The sequence below is a fragment of the Elgaria multicarinata genome, chromosome 5 (assembly GCF_023053635.1).
Source record: "Elgaria multicarinata webbii isolate HBS135686 ecotype San Diego chromosome 5, rElgMul1.1.pri, whole genome shotgun sequence".
NCBI lineage: Eukaryota > Metazoa > Chordata > Lepidosauria > Squamata > Anguidae > Elgaria > Elgaria multicarinata.
This window is the reverse complement of record NC_086175.1, coordinates 75358259-75371430: the sequence shown is the minus strand read 5'-3', so window position 1 is coordinate 75371430 and position 13172 is coordinate 75358259. Positions and strand designations below refer to the sequence as shown.

Sequence of the window (13172 nt, the reverse complement as noted above, 5' to 3'; positions counted from 1 at the left end):
TAAGAGCTTTAAGCTGCATTATGCTGCTATTTTGGGCCCCACCCCTTTTGTCCATTCACACCACTAGAGCTTCTCCGATAGTGAATTCAATTCAGCCTTTTGCTGGAAGCGGTTCCGGAATCTAGTCCAAAATCCTGTCTCCCACAATGGCCAACTGGATGTCGCCAAGAAACCAGTCCCTGAACAACCTATTCCCTTCTGCACCTAAATAAGACTCTTGAGGCCTGAATGAATTGGAAGCTGCCATCTAGTTGAGTGTTATCTACACTGGCTAGCAGTGGCTCTCCTTGGTTTTGGGTAGGAGATTTCCCCAGCTGGGGATTGAACCTGGGACCTTTTGCATGCAAAGCATGCGCTCTACCACTGAGCTACAGCCTTTCTCCATGTGGTCTATAATAACATACCAGGTTAGCTCCCAACCCAGGAGCCCCAGGCCAGTTCTACACCAAGCAGGGTATAACACTTTGAAAGCAGTTTGAAAATGGTATATGGAACGTGTCCTGGGCCCCTACAGTTGTCAAAACTGTTATAAACCGTTATGAAGCAGTAGTGTAGGTCCTGCCCCTGACAATTGTATTTGATTTTTTTTTCTCTTTCAGAAGACATGTTTGGTCAAGGAAATGTTCAGAATGCATTATGTCACATAATTTCAGATAACTAATTACCTTTAGAAAGTTGTCCTATTGCCAATGGATAATATTGCATCCAAAGGGAAACAATTTCCAGAAGACATGGAATCTGGAAACAATAATATGTCAAAAGAAATGAGTAACAAAATATTCAGTAGGTTATATACAACACAGTGCTATGCATGTCTACTTAGAAGTAGGTCTCATTGGGTTGAGCCTCAGACGTCCTTCTTAAAGAAGACTTTCCACAAAGCCTTTTAGGAAATATAGCCATTCTGTTATTGATTTTAGATGGGCTGGATTCCAAAATTGTGGAACTTGGCTGTAACGTCAGACTAATTCATGGTTTCTCTTTTTATGGCTGCTGAGCTTCAGATGTATTCCATCTGCAACAGGAAAATGAAGTAAGGGTTAGTGGAATATCTCCAAAAGTGTTGTTCATATATAAAGCATGTTCAGGCCTTTCCTCTTCTCTGTTCAAAATTGCTTATGATGCAGAATTGTAGTCGGGAGGTAGTTGCTTGTTTCTCAGTGATCAGCGCTGAAAAATGGTATCTCAATAGTGTGTGAGTGTATAACTTATTAATCCAACTCAATGGAGAATTAAATTAAGTGCTGGCTTTTCTAAAGATGGAGCATTTTATAAAGAGGAATATGGCTGGTGAGGAATTGGAATGGAATTATCTGTTTATTCGGGAGCTCCTGCCTACATGATTAACATTAGGATAAATATAGCGAAGTTGCTTGTGTCAGCAAGAAATGAGAGATGCTTAATGGGTAGGATGGAACAGGGTTTAAATCAGGGATGCAGAACCTCAGCTTTGGTGGGGGGGGGGGAGGCAAATCCAGCCTTCAGGGGGTCCCCTTATCCTCAACCACCAATTGTTTGGTTTTCCAGCTTTTGCCCATTTTCTAAATGGTTGAATTGGCTAAGGCTTTGTGACTGGCAGTATGAGTTTTAAATTAAAATATGTTGGTATTTTTGGCTCTGCCCCTTCTGCCTTCAGCCCTGCCCACTGCTGGAACGTGGCCTCCAAGTACCTCTCTAAAATGGAATTTGACCCTTGGGCTGAAAGAATTTGAATGTCCATGGTTTGGATGAACTGGGCATCCCTTTCCAAAGCTGATTGAGTTGTAGCAACCATGGTGCTTTTGAATCCAGTTCCTGGTGCCAGTTCAATTTTCATAACATTGTGGTTTGGGGTCTCCAGTGAGTGGGCAGTTGTCCCTTTCATCTTGTTGTTTTACAAATGCTTGGAGTAAGTGAAGTGGCTCTCATTGAGAGCATCTGTGCACAGGAGGTTTCTCAGGGGTTGGGTGTGCATCCGTTCTTTGAATTTGTGCTTGCAAGTACATTGTGTATGTGGGCAGGGCCAAGGTTAGAGTAGGATTCTTCACTGCCACATCATCCCAACCCCTAGCAGTAGCATTTCTCTGCTTCTGTCAGAACAAGAAGCAGGGAAGAAATCTGTAAAGCCATGCCTTGGTAATCCTTATGTTTGGAAAGCTAGGCAGGCAGCCCTAGTGGGAATTTTGGTTGATATTTCTGAATTTATTGCCTTTTACCTGCTCAATCACTTCCCTGAGTGGAACAAGTGTAATTGCTGTTCATGTATCACTTTTTATGATTTCTAGCATTGGGATATGTTTTATTGTGGTGCTTTCAGACTTGAAACCAGCCCAAATCAGGACCTTTTGCCTTACTACTATTTATATTCACTGCTGCCTGTGGCAGCAGTTACACTTCCATGAAAACTCCATATTCTAGGCAGGATATATGAGCACGCCAAAAGCAATGGGATTTTTCTTCCCACTTTACAGTTTTGTTCACAGGAGTAAAAGCTGTAATATAGGAAGTGACCTTTAGTTATTTTGCAGACCACAACAGGAACCTGTTCTGGATTGGTTTGGTTATATCTTAAAACATTTATAACTTAATAAATAAATGCTGGGCACTTACTAGACCCTGAACAGTGGCTCCATGTTTTGCCAAAGGGGCTTCAAGATGTAGTTTGAACATCTGTTGCATGTTTAACAAGGAGCAAGTGTTTCCAGCTGTCACTTCCTTAACTGACCCAGCGCAGAGAAAGGAAAGTTAGCTTGAGCATCTGAAACTAAGCTAAGAAATACTATGGGGATTTATGGGATGTTCTCAAGTCTGATTCGTATGAGATAGTTTCTTACTTGACTAGGATAGTGCTACAGATATACGCACACACGTGCCATGTGATGCATGGCGGGTTGGGGCATGCCACAAATTGTAGGACTTTTTTTCTGTCTAAGCATGATAGGATTGCAACCTTAGACATGGAACTAAGTCAAAAGAGGCCTCACTACGCACACACAACCCAAATGTACAAAAACGAGTTATTTGTAGGTCTCCGTATGGAAATCTCTCTTTGACATCATACTTGGCTTAAACTGGATAATAACCAGGCCCATTTCAGCAGTATTACAATTCCTACAGGATGTTTATAAATGCCATGCCACATAGATAGCCCCTAATTCTGATTTATTGGATGAAACCTTTTCTCTTCCTTGTCCCCTGATCTGTTATGGAACATGAGCACATACTTCCTTTTCCTGACTTCATGTGGAAAGTCATTGACCTCGTTGTCTGATATGCTAAGGGAACATCCTTGTATGGTTGTGAAGAGGACTGGATGTCAGTGCAACTGCAGATGACAGCCTTTTAAACACCAATTCATCTTTTCTTTTGGTAAAACAAAAACCACAGACTGTTCAAGCTGTCACATCTCCTCCTTGCAAATCACTCTTTTACACGTGAGGCGCAGAAATACATGAAACCTGCCACTTTTAGTCAGATTGGTGTTCTTTATAGCAGAAGGTGGGAAGTATTGCTGTGGTCACGTTTTCCAAGCACTTGCTGTGGAATCCGTCCAAATTTATTTTGGCACTTGTTTCAAATGTTTCCTCCAGTCACCGGTGAATGGACCAGATGGGCTTCTCACACAGTTGCATGTGGTGGCTGTTCTGGTACAAGTGACATGCAAAGTAGACATGAGTTATAATGCTGAGTGCAAAGCCTCATTAATTTATTGTGGAGCACACATATAATTGATTAGGATTGCACAGTCATAGAGCAGGATTTATCCCGCTGGATTTAGAGTTCACAGCCTCAGGTTTTGTGCTGCTCAGCTGTTTTGTAGTTTAAATACTGAATATTTGGGCGGGGGAGGTTTCCCTTCTAAGATTAGGTTTTATGCCCCTCATCTAGCATAGAATCATAGAATAGTAGAGTTGGAAGTGGCCTATAAGGCCATCAAGTCCAACCCCCTGCTCAATGCAGGAATCCACCCTAAAGCATACCTGGCAGCTGGTTGTCCAGGTGCCTCTTGAATGCCTCAAGTGTAGGAGAGCCCGCAACCTCCCTAGGTAACTGGTTCCATTGTCATACTGCTCTAACAGTCAGGAAATTTTTCCTGATGTCTGGCTTCCTGTAACTTGAGCCTGTTGTTACATGTCCTGCACTCTGGGATGATCGAGAAGATCATCTTATTATTATTATTATTATTATTATTATTATTTATTTATTTATTTATTTATTTATTTATATAGCACCATCAATGTACATGGTGCTGTACAGATTACACAGTAAATAGCAAGACCCTGCCGCATAGGCTTACAATCTAATAAAGTTGTAGTAACAATAAGGAGGGAAAGAGAATGCAAACAGGCACAGGGAAGTGTAAACAGGCACCGGGTAGGGTGAGGCTAACAGTATAGAGTCAGAACAAACTCAACATTTAAAAGCTATAGGGAAAAGAAAAGTTCTGTGGCCCTCCTCTGTGTGACAACCTTTTAAGTATTTGAAGAGTGCTATCATGTTTATACATTAAATACATTAATTAAATACATGTTTATACATTAAACACATTTAATGTTTTTAAACCTGAAATAAATTACGATGCTTGCTGGTAATTTACTGACAGTGTGACGAGTTCATGTAAAAATAGGGTTCTCCTTGACATGAATTGAATTGACACCATTACTCAGGAATAAGTGCCATTTCAATACAACTTATTTATAAGCAAGTATGGCTTAGCTTTTACAGCTTTAAGGACACAATTCTAAGCATATTTAGAAATAAAATGTTCTACAACTTCCAGTATGCCTCAGCCAGCATTAAAGTGTGTTTAATAACTTCTAAAACGTATAAATAGCTAGTGTATAACTGTGCATAATTGGACATTGACTTGGAAAGTGAGTACCCAAACCTTTCCTTTAATGATGTTCATTAGCTTGGCTAAGTCAAACCACTAACTCTCATCTTCTTTTCACATATAGAAATTATAGTTATAGTGATCTACTTCACTGGATCCTTTGTAGGATGAAACTGGCTAAAAATATAATTTGCTGTAGAAGTACTATATAAATTATGAATGATACGTCATGTTATTTCTGCCTTAACTGCTGAAGTGATCTTTGTTCAATACTGTGGATTTCTTTACCTGACCATAGTTCATTTAGGGTCCATCAGATTTGTATCTGCAAGGCTTTTTTTTTTTGGTAATGTACAACAGCCATCCATAAAAAAGCAACAAGTGAATTACATCTCACGTTTTGTGAAAGTCCATATTAAGTTAAGTAGCTCTAGCCCACATAAAAATGCTGAGTTTGGATTGCATTCGAAGTATTCTCTTTTATCTCCTGTTTACTCTATACATAGTGTTTATTCTTCTTCTGAATTATACTCCTTTTCCTCCAACCAAGGTATTTCCAATGGGAGGTCACATGTACATGGGAGGTCACAACAGGCACCCCATTTAGTTCAGTGGAGGTCTTGAGTATAAGGTGGCTTCATATGATGCAGTCCATATATGGGGCAGCCCACATTAGCAGGATTTCCAGAGACTGTGTGCCGTCCAATAAACTTCTAGATCAGTCTCCTCTGTAATTTATACTGAAGACCATTGGAACACGTTATCAATAAAAAGGTTTGGGGGCAAGTGTTGATACATTTTTGTAGGGCTGCTTGCCCTTAATTATTCAGCTATGTCAAATTTCTAATAATTTTTGCTTTTGTTTTTCCTCAATGTTTTTGCAGCGGCTGTAAACTTCCTCCGATCTCTGCTAGAGCCAGATCCTGCAAAGAGGCCAAATATCCAACAAGCTTTAGCAAATCGCTGGCTTAATGAGAATGGCAAACCTCTGAATAATGTCACATATCCAAACAGGTAATTTAAAAAACTACAGATAGTGGCAAATAAAGCAGTATAGCTAACACGATAAAGCTCTACTGAAGTCATTGGAATTGCTCAAATGAGAAAGGGTAGAGGAGTTGTGTGTTCTTAAAAGTTCTTTCTGCAAGAGGACAAGATAATGAGAAGCAGGGTTTCTCTCTGATCTTGAAAATTTTCCTTAAGCCCTCATGATGGGCCCTTTCTACTCAGCTCAGTTCTGAATTGACTTGGCATTTACAAGCTTGGAGAATTAAGAACAAAAGAAGAGCCATGCTGGATCAGACCAAGATTCCAGTTTGTCTAGCATTCTGTTCACATAGTGGCCGACCAGCTATCGATAGGAAACCCACAAGCAGGACATTAGTGCAACAGGACCCTCCCATCCATGTTCCCCAGCATCTGATATATATAGGCTCTGATACAAGGTATCCATTGTAAGGTTGGTGCATGCACAGTGATGGTTGGTGCATGCATGGTGATGTCATGCACATATACCTTAAGTACATAAGAGCCATGCTGAATCAGACCAAAGGTCTATCTAGTCCAGCATTCTGTTCACGGAGTGGCCAGACAGGTCTATGGGAAACTCACAAACATGATATTACAATAGCAGTCTCCCGCTTGTGTTCCCCCAGCATCTGGTATACAGAGGCACAGTGTCACTGAAACTGGAGGAAATATATAGCCATCATCTAGTAGCCATTCATAGCCTTATGCTACAGAGTGATTCAGTCCTGCCTAAGTCTGAGTAGAAATGCAGAGGCTTGTCCTGCTTACTTCTTCGTAGGCTTAAAATTGGGAAGAATCACATTTTGGTCCAACCCATTCTGCCTCTGGCCATACTTACTTTGCATTTGGCTCTGCCCATGCAGCCATTGAGATCTCCCAGATTGGAATTTGGCCCTTAGACTGAATCAGGTTCCCCACCCCTGATTTATACTAAGTGTTCCAAGTGCTCAAAGGGCTTTACATTCATAATTACAATAATAGTTAGAACACACCTTAAGGTAGGCCACTATTAACATCCCAACGTATGAGATGCAGGGAGTGGAGGCTAAGAGAATAGTGGTTTGTCTGAGACAGTCTAGTGTGTGTTTATGGCTGCAGAGAGATTTGAACTGGGGACATTTCTGACTTTCACCTTTCAACTGAGAGAGCTGTGCAAACTCTCAATTTTCAATCTCAGATATTTTCTTAGCAGTATGGAAGGAGGAGGATAGGATTTCTGGTGGTTAGTATTCTGGGGCTGGCCTTAGGATTGCTAGGATCAGTTCCTGGTGTAAGCTTGGGCAAGTCACATTGTTTTCTCAGTGCCTTTGTCCCAGCCCTGTAGTGTGGAGGAGGATATTTCCCAACCTCAGAAAGGGTTTTGTGAGGATAAAAACCTTTAATAATGGTAAGATGCTAGTTACTATGGTAATGAGGGTTATGTAACACATGGATGGATATTAATACAACAGAGGAGGCTGATGCTTCTCTAAGGTTCCAGTGCAGATTTTATATGATGGATATAAACATTATTGTGATTACCAGAAATTCATGGTTGGCTGCTTCTAGCCTGTAAAAGTGTGCAAAGTGTACAAAAGTAAATGAACTGCAAAAGAAAAAATGGCTTCTTTGGCAGGTGTAACAGAGGATGGAAATAATAAATCATTTTCAAAGCATTATTGTTCTCTGGGGCACTTCAGATGTTATGAATTTTCTACACACAAACATCACTTGCAGATAGGAAAGCAATCACATGTAGCTCTACTTCGTTACGTGAACATGCATCAAGCCCCCCAAAATGTGTAGCAATAAAATGTGATGGTCCAAGTTAGGGATGTAAGAGGAGTCCACAACGGAATCTAATTAGTTTGGATTTCTATGAATTCGATCTGCGGATTCCACAGCGGAGCAGCTTTTCCTGAGTCAAACGGATTCCATGGACTTGCAGATTGTTTTTTGTTGTTGTTTTTACTTTGTGGAATTTCACGCAAATTTAGTCTTAGGAAAATACATATAATTAAAAAAATACCTGCTGAAAATACTCATTTCCCCATAAGACAAAGCATGAAAATGCACATTTGTGGGTGGGGGTGGATTTGTGCATTTTGCAAGTGCAAATTTGCATAAATTGGGAAATTGAAAAAAAAATCGGATTCTGCCAAATTCTGTCAAAAATCGAATTCCATCAAAGGCACCTGGAAACCCATGAAATGCAGCTAGAATGGATTTTACAAAATCTCTTCATCCCTATCCACACTTTGTCCCCATGATTTTTCCAATATCTAACTTGTTTTCCATGTAGGAAAATTATAATGTTTGAAGCAGTCCTTAGATGGGCTAGAGGATTAATTTGGCACATTGTCAACACACACAAAATCGCACGCGCACACACACACGTACAACATGTAGGTCTGAGAATATTTGGTGCAGTGATGAAAAAGATTGTGTTTTTAAATGCTGTGTATTGCAGGCAAAGTGCGTGGAGCAAACGAGTCATTAAGCTAATGTTACAACCTAATCAATTTACTAAATGACAGAATAGAAGAAGAGACCTGCTAGAGCAGACTAACAGTGTAGTCTACTCAAAAATATGCAAAATTGAGTTCAGTGGGGCTTACTCCCAGGCAAGAGTGTGTAGGGTTGCAGCCTAAACATTATCTTGCCCAGTGTCCTATCTCCCAAGAGTGGACAGCTGAATGCTTCCAGGAAGCCAAAGCAGCGCATGAAGGCAGCAGCAGCCTCTCCCTATGGTTTGTACTTCAGCATCTGGTATTCAGTCCCTGTTCATGGAGGTTCCATTTAGTTATCATGGATAATATAGACAGACTATGAATGCCTCTAATCCATCCTTAGATCCATTACTGCTTCTTGTGGTGCCAATGGGAACTTTTAAATCCTCCCAATGCAAACAGAATTGGAATAGCGATTTTCATCACACCCACAGTAGGGGGAGAAAAGGTAACTCTCTCTCCCCACCCACGGTTATCCCTATAATTGTCAGGCCCCACAATGGCTGCCATTTGCTTTTTTAAAAATGTGGATGTTAAATACAAAGATGCATTACAGTGCAGCCCTACATATGTCTATTCAAAAGTATGTCCTACTGAGTTCAGTGGGTCTTACACCCAGATAAGTATAGAACTTATCTTAATGTCACTTCTAGTTTGGCCCAAAGTCAGAACAAATCCAAGGATAGCTTCTCAGGAAGGACACATTCACTAAGGAGTTCTTCATGCCAAGTCATTTAACATTCTATATGGTGCTTCTTTGCTTCCTTTATTGCTCTTGCTGGTATTCTAAAGCAGTGCAGATACACAGGTGAAAAATATCAAAGGAAAATAGAAGTTACAGTAATATTTTCTCTAAAATGAGTTCCTTATAAGTTTGTTGTCAGTAGAATAATTTTCTGAAGACAAATAACTACTGGCATTTTACTGGGATGCTCCAAGAAACAATTGCCTATGCTTTTTGTATCCAGAAAGTGTAGTAATACACATAGAAAAGAACCATCCTTATATTAAAAAATGATGATCATGATGACAAAACAGATATGCTAGTCAAGATTTACAAATGCAGGACATAATTCATCTAAAATCAATTATTTTAATGAGAGAATTCAGCAGATGCTTAATTCCCTCTCATTGATTATCTCAAATTTAAAACAGTGGGACTTAGAAGTGATTCATACTGACTTGATTATGTCAACAGGCTTTGAATACATTCAAACAAATCTCATGTGCAATAGCATCTTGTCTAATAGGTATTAAAAATAATATTGTGGAAATTATATAAAACAGACATATTGACCACCTTTGACAACAAGGCCTTGGATGATGGTGCTAATTGACTTGAAAATCGTTTAACTAAATGCAGTATTTATGATCTAATGATATTTTTAAAAGCTGTACTTGCTGTTTTAGAGTCTATATACAGCTCATTCACAATCTTTGTTTGCAGTCTATCAGTGAAGATACCCCCTGTTGTTCCATTGATCTTCAGAATTTTTCCAGCAGGAGCCATTCCCTGTGCACATTGCTCCTTACCGGCACATTCAATTTATCCTCCACCAGTTGCACAGTGCATCACTGCAGCTGGCCTGTCAGGTTGCTCTGTCTCTTGGGCTCCTCTTACACTGCTAATTGGTTAATTGCTCCTGCATTCTCCTTTCCCCACCTCCAGCCACCTTACAGCTGATGAGCAGCAGGTCTCTTGACTCCCCCACCCCTGCAACTTTCTCTGGTAGCCCACAGCATAGCTGCCAGCCTTCTGCTAAAGCAAACAAGGAAAAGCTAGAGAGCCCCTCCTGAGTGTGAGCAGTTACTGCAAAGAGAGAGAGTGACTGTGAGAGGGAAACCATCAGTATCCTTTGGGCCTTGCGGTGGAGAACATTATCCTATTCAGTCATACCACCCCCTTTATGCAGTTAACAATTATGTGAAGTGGAGAGCAGGGATGCACTCCACATTATGGCTCTGCTGATCCCGCTCCCAACTCTCCATGCATTGGGTAGAGCACGTCTGAAGAGGAGAGCCTATGCACATAGAGTAGGTTGTCCCCTGCTGAGGTTCTCCCAAATTTATTTATTTATTTATTACATTTCTATACCGCCCAATAGCCGGAGCTCTCTGGGCAGTTCACAAGCTCTCTGGGCGGTTCACAGCTCTCTGGGCGGTTCACAAATGCATGGATTACAGGGGGGGCATCCATGCTTCTCTTCCCTCACGCAGGTGTTTAGCATCTGAGGTGGAATGACTCAATAGGGCTGATACTTGTTCACCACACCAAAAAGAGAAATAAACTTTGTGTGTGTGTGTGTGTGTGTGTGTGTGTGTGTGTGTGTGTGTATCGTATACACATTATTTTGACAAAGTACATAAAGAGTTAAAAGAAAAACAGCAAAAATATTCTATGTATGAAGAATGTTTAGCTTTCTCTTTTGGTGATGATGGAGCCTTCAGAAGGTCATCAACATGGTTAGATCTGTATACTTCTTGTTAGGTGGTGTCCTTTAAAATTTAAATGACATAGCTGTTTGACAATGCTTTCCCCAGCAAATAGCAAAAATAACCTCTTCCCATTTCTCATTCTGCAGAATTCACTTAGAAGACATGAGCCAAAGTGTGCTCCTCTACATGACTGAGAAGCTTGGCTATAAGAACAGCGATGTGATCAATACTGTCCTCTCTAACAGGGCTTGCCACACTCTAGCCATCTACATCCTGCTTAATAAGAAGCTGGAGCGCTATGTAGCAGGCCTTAGAGTAAGTTTGGCTTTGAATGTTCCAAGTCAAGTAAAAGACAGAATGAAACTTCTGTAATAGTGAACTCAGGGCACTATGTTAGGACAACTGTGTAGCCAAAATGGGGATACTGAGAAGCAAGAGGGGGAAATTAGCATGCTCGGCGGGGGGGGGGGGGGGGGGCAGTTTGCAGAAGTAGAAAAAATCTTAAGAAAAAAATGAAGGGTGGTGGGGGAAATGGGGACTCACCATTCTCAGGGTGCTTCAAGATGTTGCTTTTGTTATGTAATCACTCTACCTAAATCACAAAGGGTCCAGATAATACTGTCTTCATTTGTGATCTTCCCTTTCCTCCCCACACCATTTCTCCCAACTTGTTTCTTACTATGAGAAATCAATTAAGGGGAGGGAAGATGGAATAATTGTATTTTGATTGTTAGTGCCAGGAGCCATCCTTCTAGAAGTACCTTCCGTGATCACAAAATGCTTAGTATCTGTTGGAAGTGGGAAACCAAACACGGGGGAGGGGAAATGGAGTATCTTGAAAGAAGGCATGGCTAGCTGACTGGCTGGAACCCTGAACAGGACCACTCTACACTGCAACATTTTGTTGCAAATCCCACTCGTGAAATATCTCTACGCAAAAGCCATTTTCTCAGGATTCTGTTCCACTCTCCTGGCATTCCATGGTTTTCTATTATGACAAAGAAACAAAACCTGAGAGAGGATTGGCTGTTTTCGGTGTCTTCTCTTGAGTTCTATGGAACAATGTTAACACGCTGCCTTCCTCACTTATGGAAGGGCAAAACAAGTAAGACTTTAATTGAAATACAGATATTTGATGCTAATTGTTTGCAAGGAGGTTAATTCAGTCAGAAAAAATCCCAGCTGAGCATCATGTTTAACCAATTGACCAATTAATGACCCATTAAAATTGTGGGGGGAGGTAGTGTTTATGCCTCTCTTTAAGCAGACAGTGGATCTTACATTATTTTTCAAACATAAAGTAATTTGACTGTGTGATTTAGGAGAAAGAAGGTTAGCTTCAAAGTACCCATCTTCTTAAAAGCAGTTAATAGACTTACATCTCAGTCTTGAACTTGTTTCCTTGGAAGCAAGACCTTTTGATTTCAATGGAATTACTGCCAAGTAACTTCTCGTTGTTGAATGGCTTAGTGATTATTTCCTCAGATGTAAGGAAACTTGAGTTAAATTTTGTCTCTGAAAAAAAATCGCTCATATATTTCAAATACAAAATTACTGAGTCGAAGAAAGGACAGGATAGACATTTGTTTAAAAGAGCCTTTCATCTTGATTGTGTGTAGGTTTTTTTGAAACAAGGTTCTACTGAGTTCAATGTGTGATACCTCCAAGTAAGTGCGTATAAGATTATAAACGTCATCATTCTGAAACAAACCCTGTGACATCAAAGAAATGTGTCCTAAAACTGTTCTTGAATGACTTGAGTTCTGCTGTTTTAAAAGAACAACCAGTAGATAGGTCAAATCCCTCTGAAGCAGAAAAGAGAAACAATGTTACTATTTTAAGCAAATTAATTAAAGAGAAGGATTTTGTTGATTCTTGGAGAGTTCTCAGAGGGGCAGACCCAGGATTCACGTTTTATTCTTCAGTCCATCATACATACTCCAGAATTGATCATATTTTTGTATCTAGTGATTTTGTAACCAAGACATGTAGAATGGAATTAGGGACAATCAAGGTATCGGATCATGCACTGGTAAGCTTAGTTTTTGCAGTTAGTAAGGAATATAAAGAAGCATTAAGGTGGAGATTGAATACTAAGATATTTAAGAATGATAAAGTAATTGAGAAAATGCAGAAGGAATTGTCAGAAACATGGGAAATAAATGAGAAAGGGGGAACAAGAACAGCAGTGGTTTGGGATACCATGAAGGCTGTGTTTAGGGGGAACTGTATTAGGGAAACGTGTAAATTAAAAAGACAACAAGAGGCAAGGCAGGCTACTTTAGAAAAAGAGATAATAAAGCTGGAAAAAGAATATTGGCAAACTAAGAATAAACATAAATTAATAGAATTAATGGCACAAAAAAAGGAATTAGAAAATATTAATTTAGAAGAGGTACAGAGGA

At 40.1% G+C, this 13172-nt stretch overlaps 1 protein-coding gene across 1 annotated transcript in view; it reads left to right on the top strand.

Moving 5' to 3' along the window:
- Window positions 1-13172, top strand: part of HUNK (hormonally up-regulated Neu-associated kinase) — a 74881-nt gene that overhangs the window by 46049 nt on the left and 15660 nt on the right. The window contains exons 6-7 of the mRNA XM_063127588.1: window positions 5698-5827; window positions 10914-11082. Of these exons, the coding sequence (XP_062983658.1) occupies window positions 5698-5827; window positions 10914-11082 (299 nt within the window). The remainder of the gene's footprint in view (window positions 1-5697; window positions 5828-10913; window positions 11083-13172) is intronic.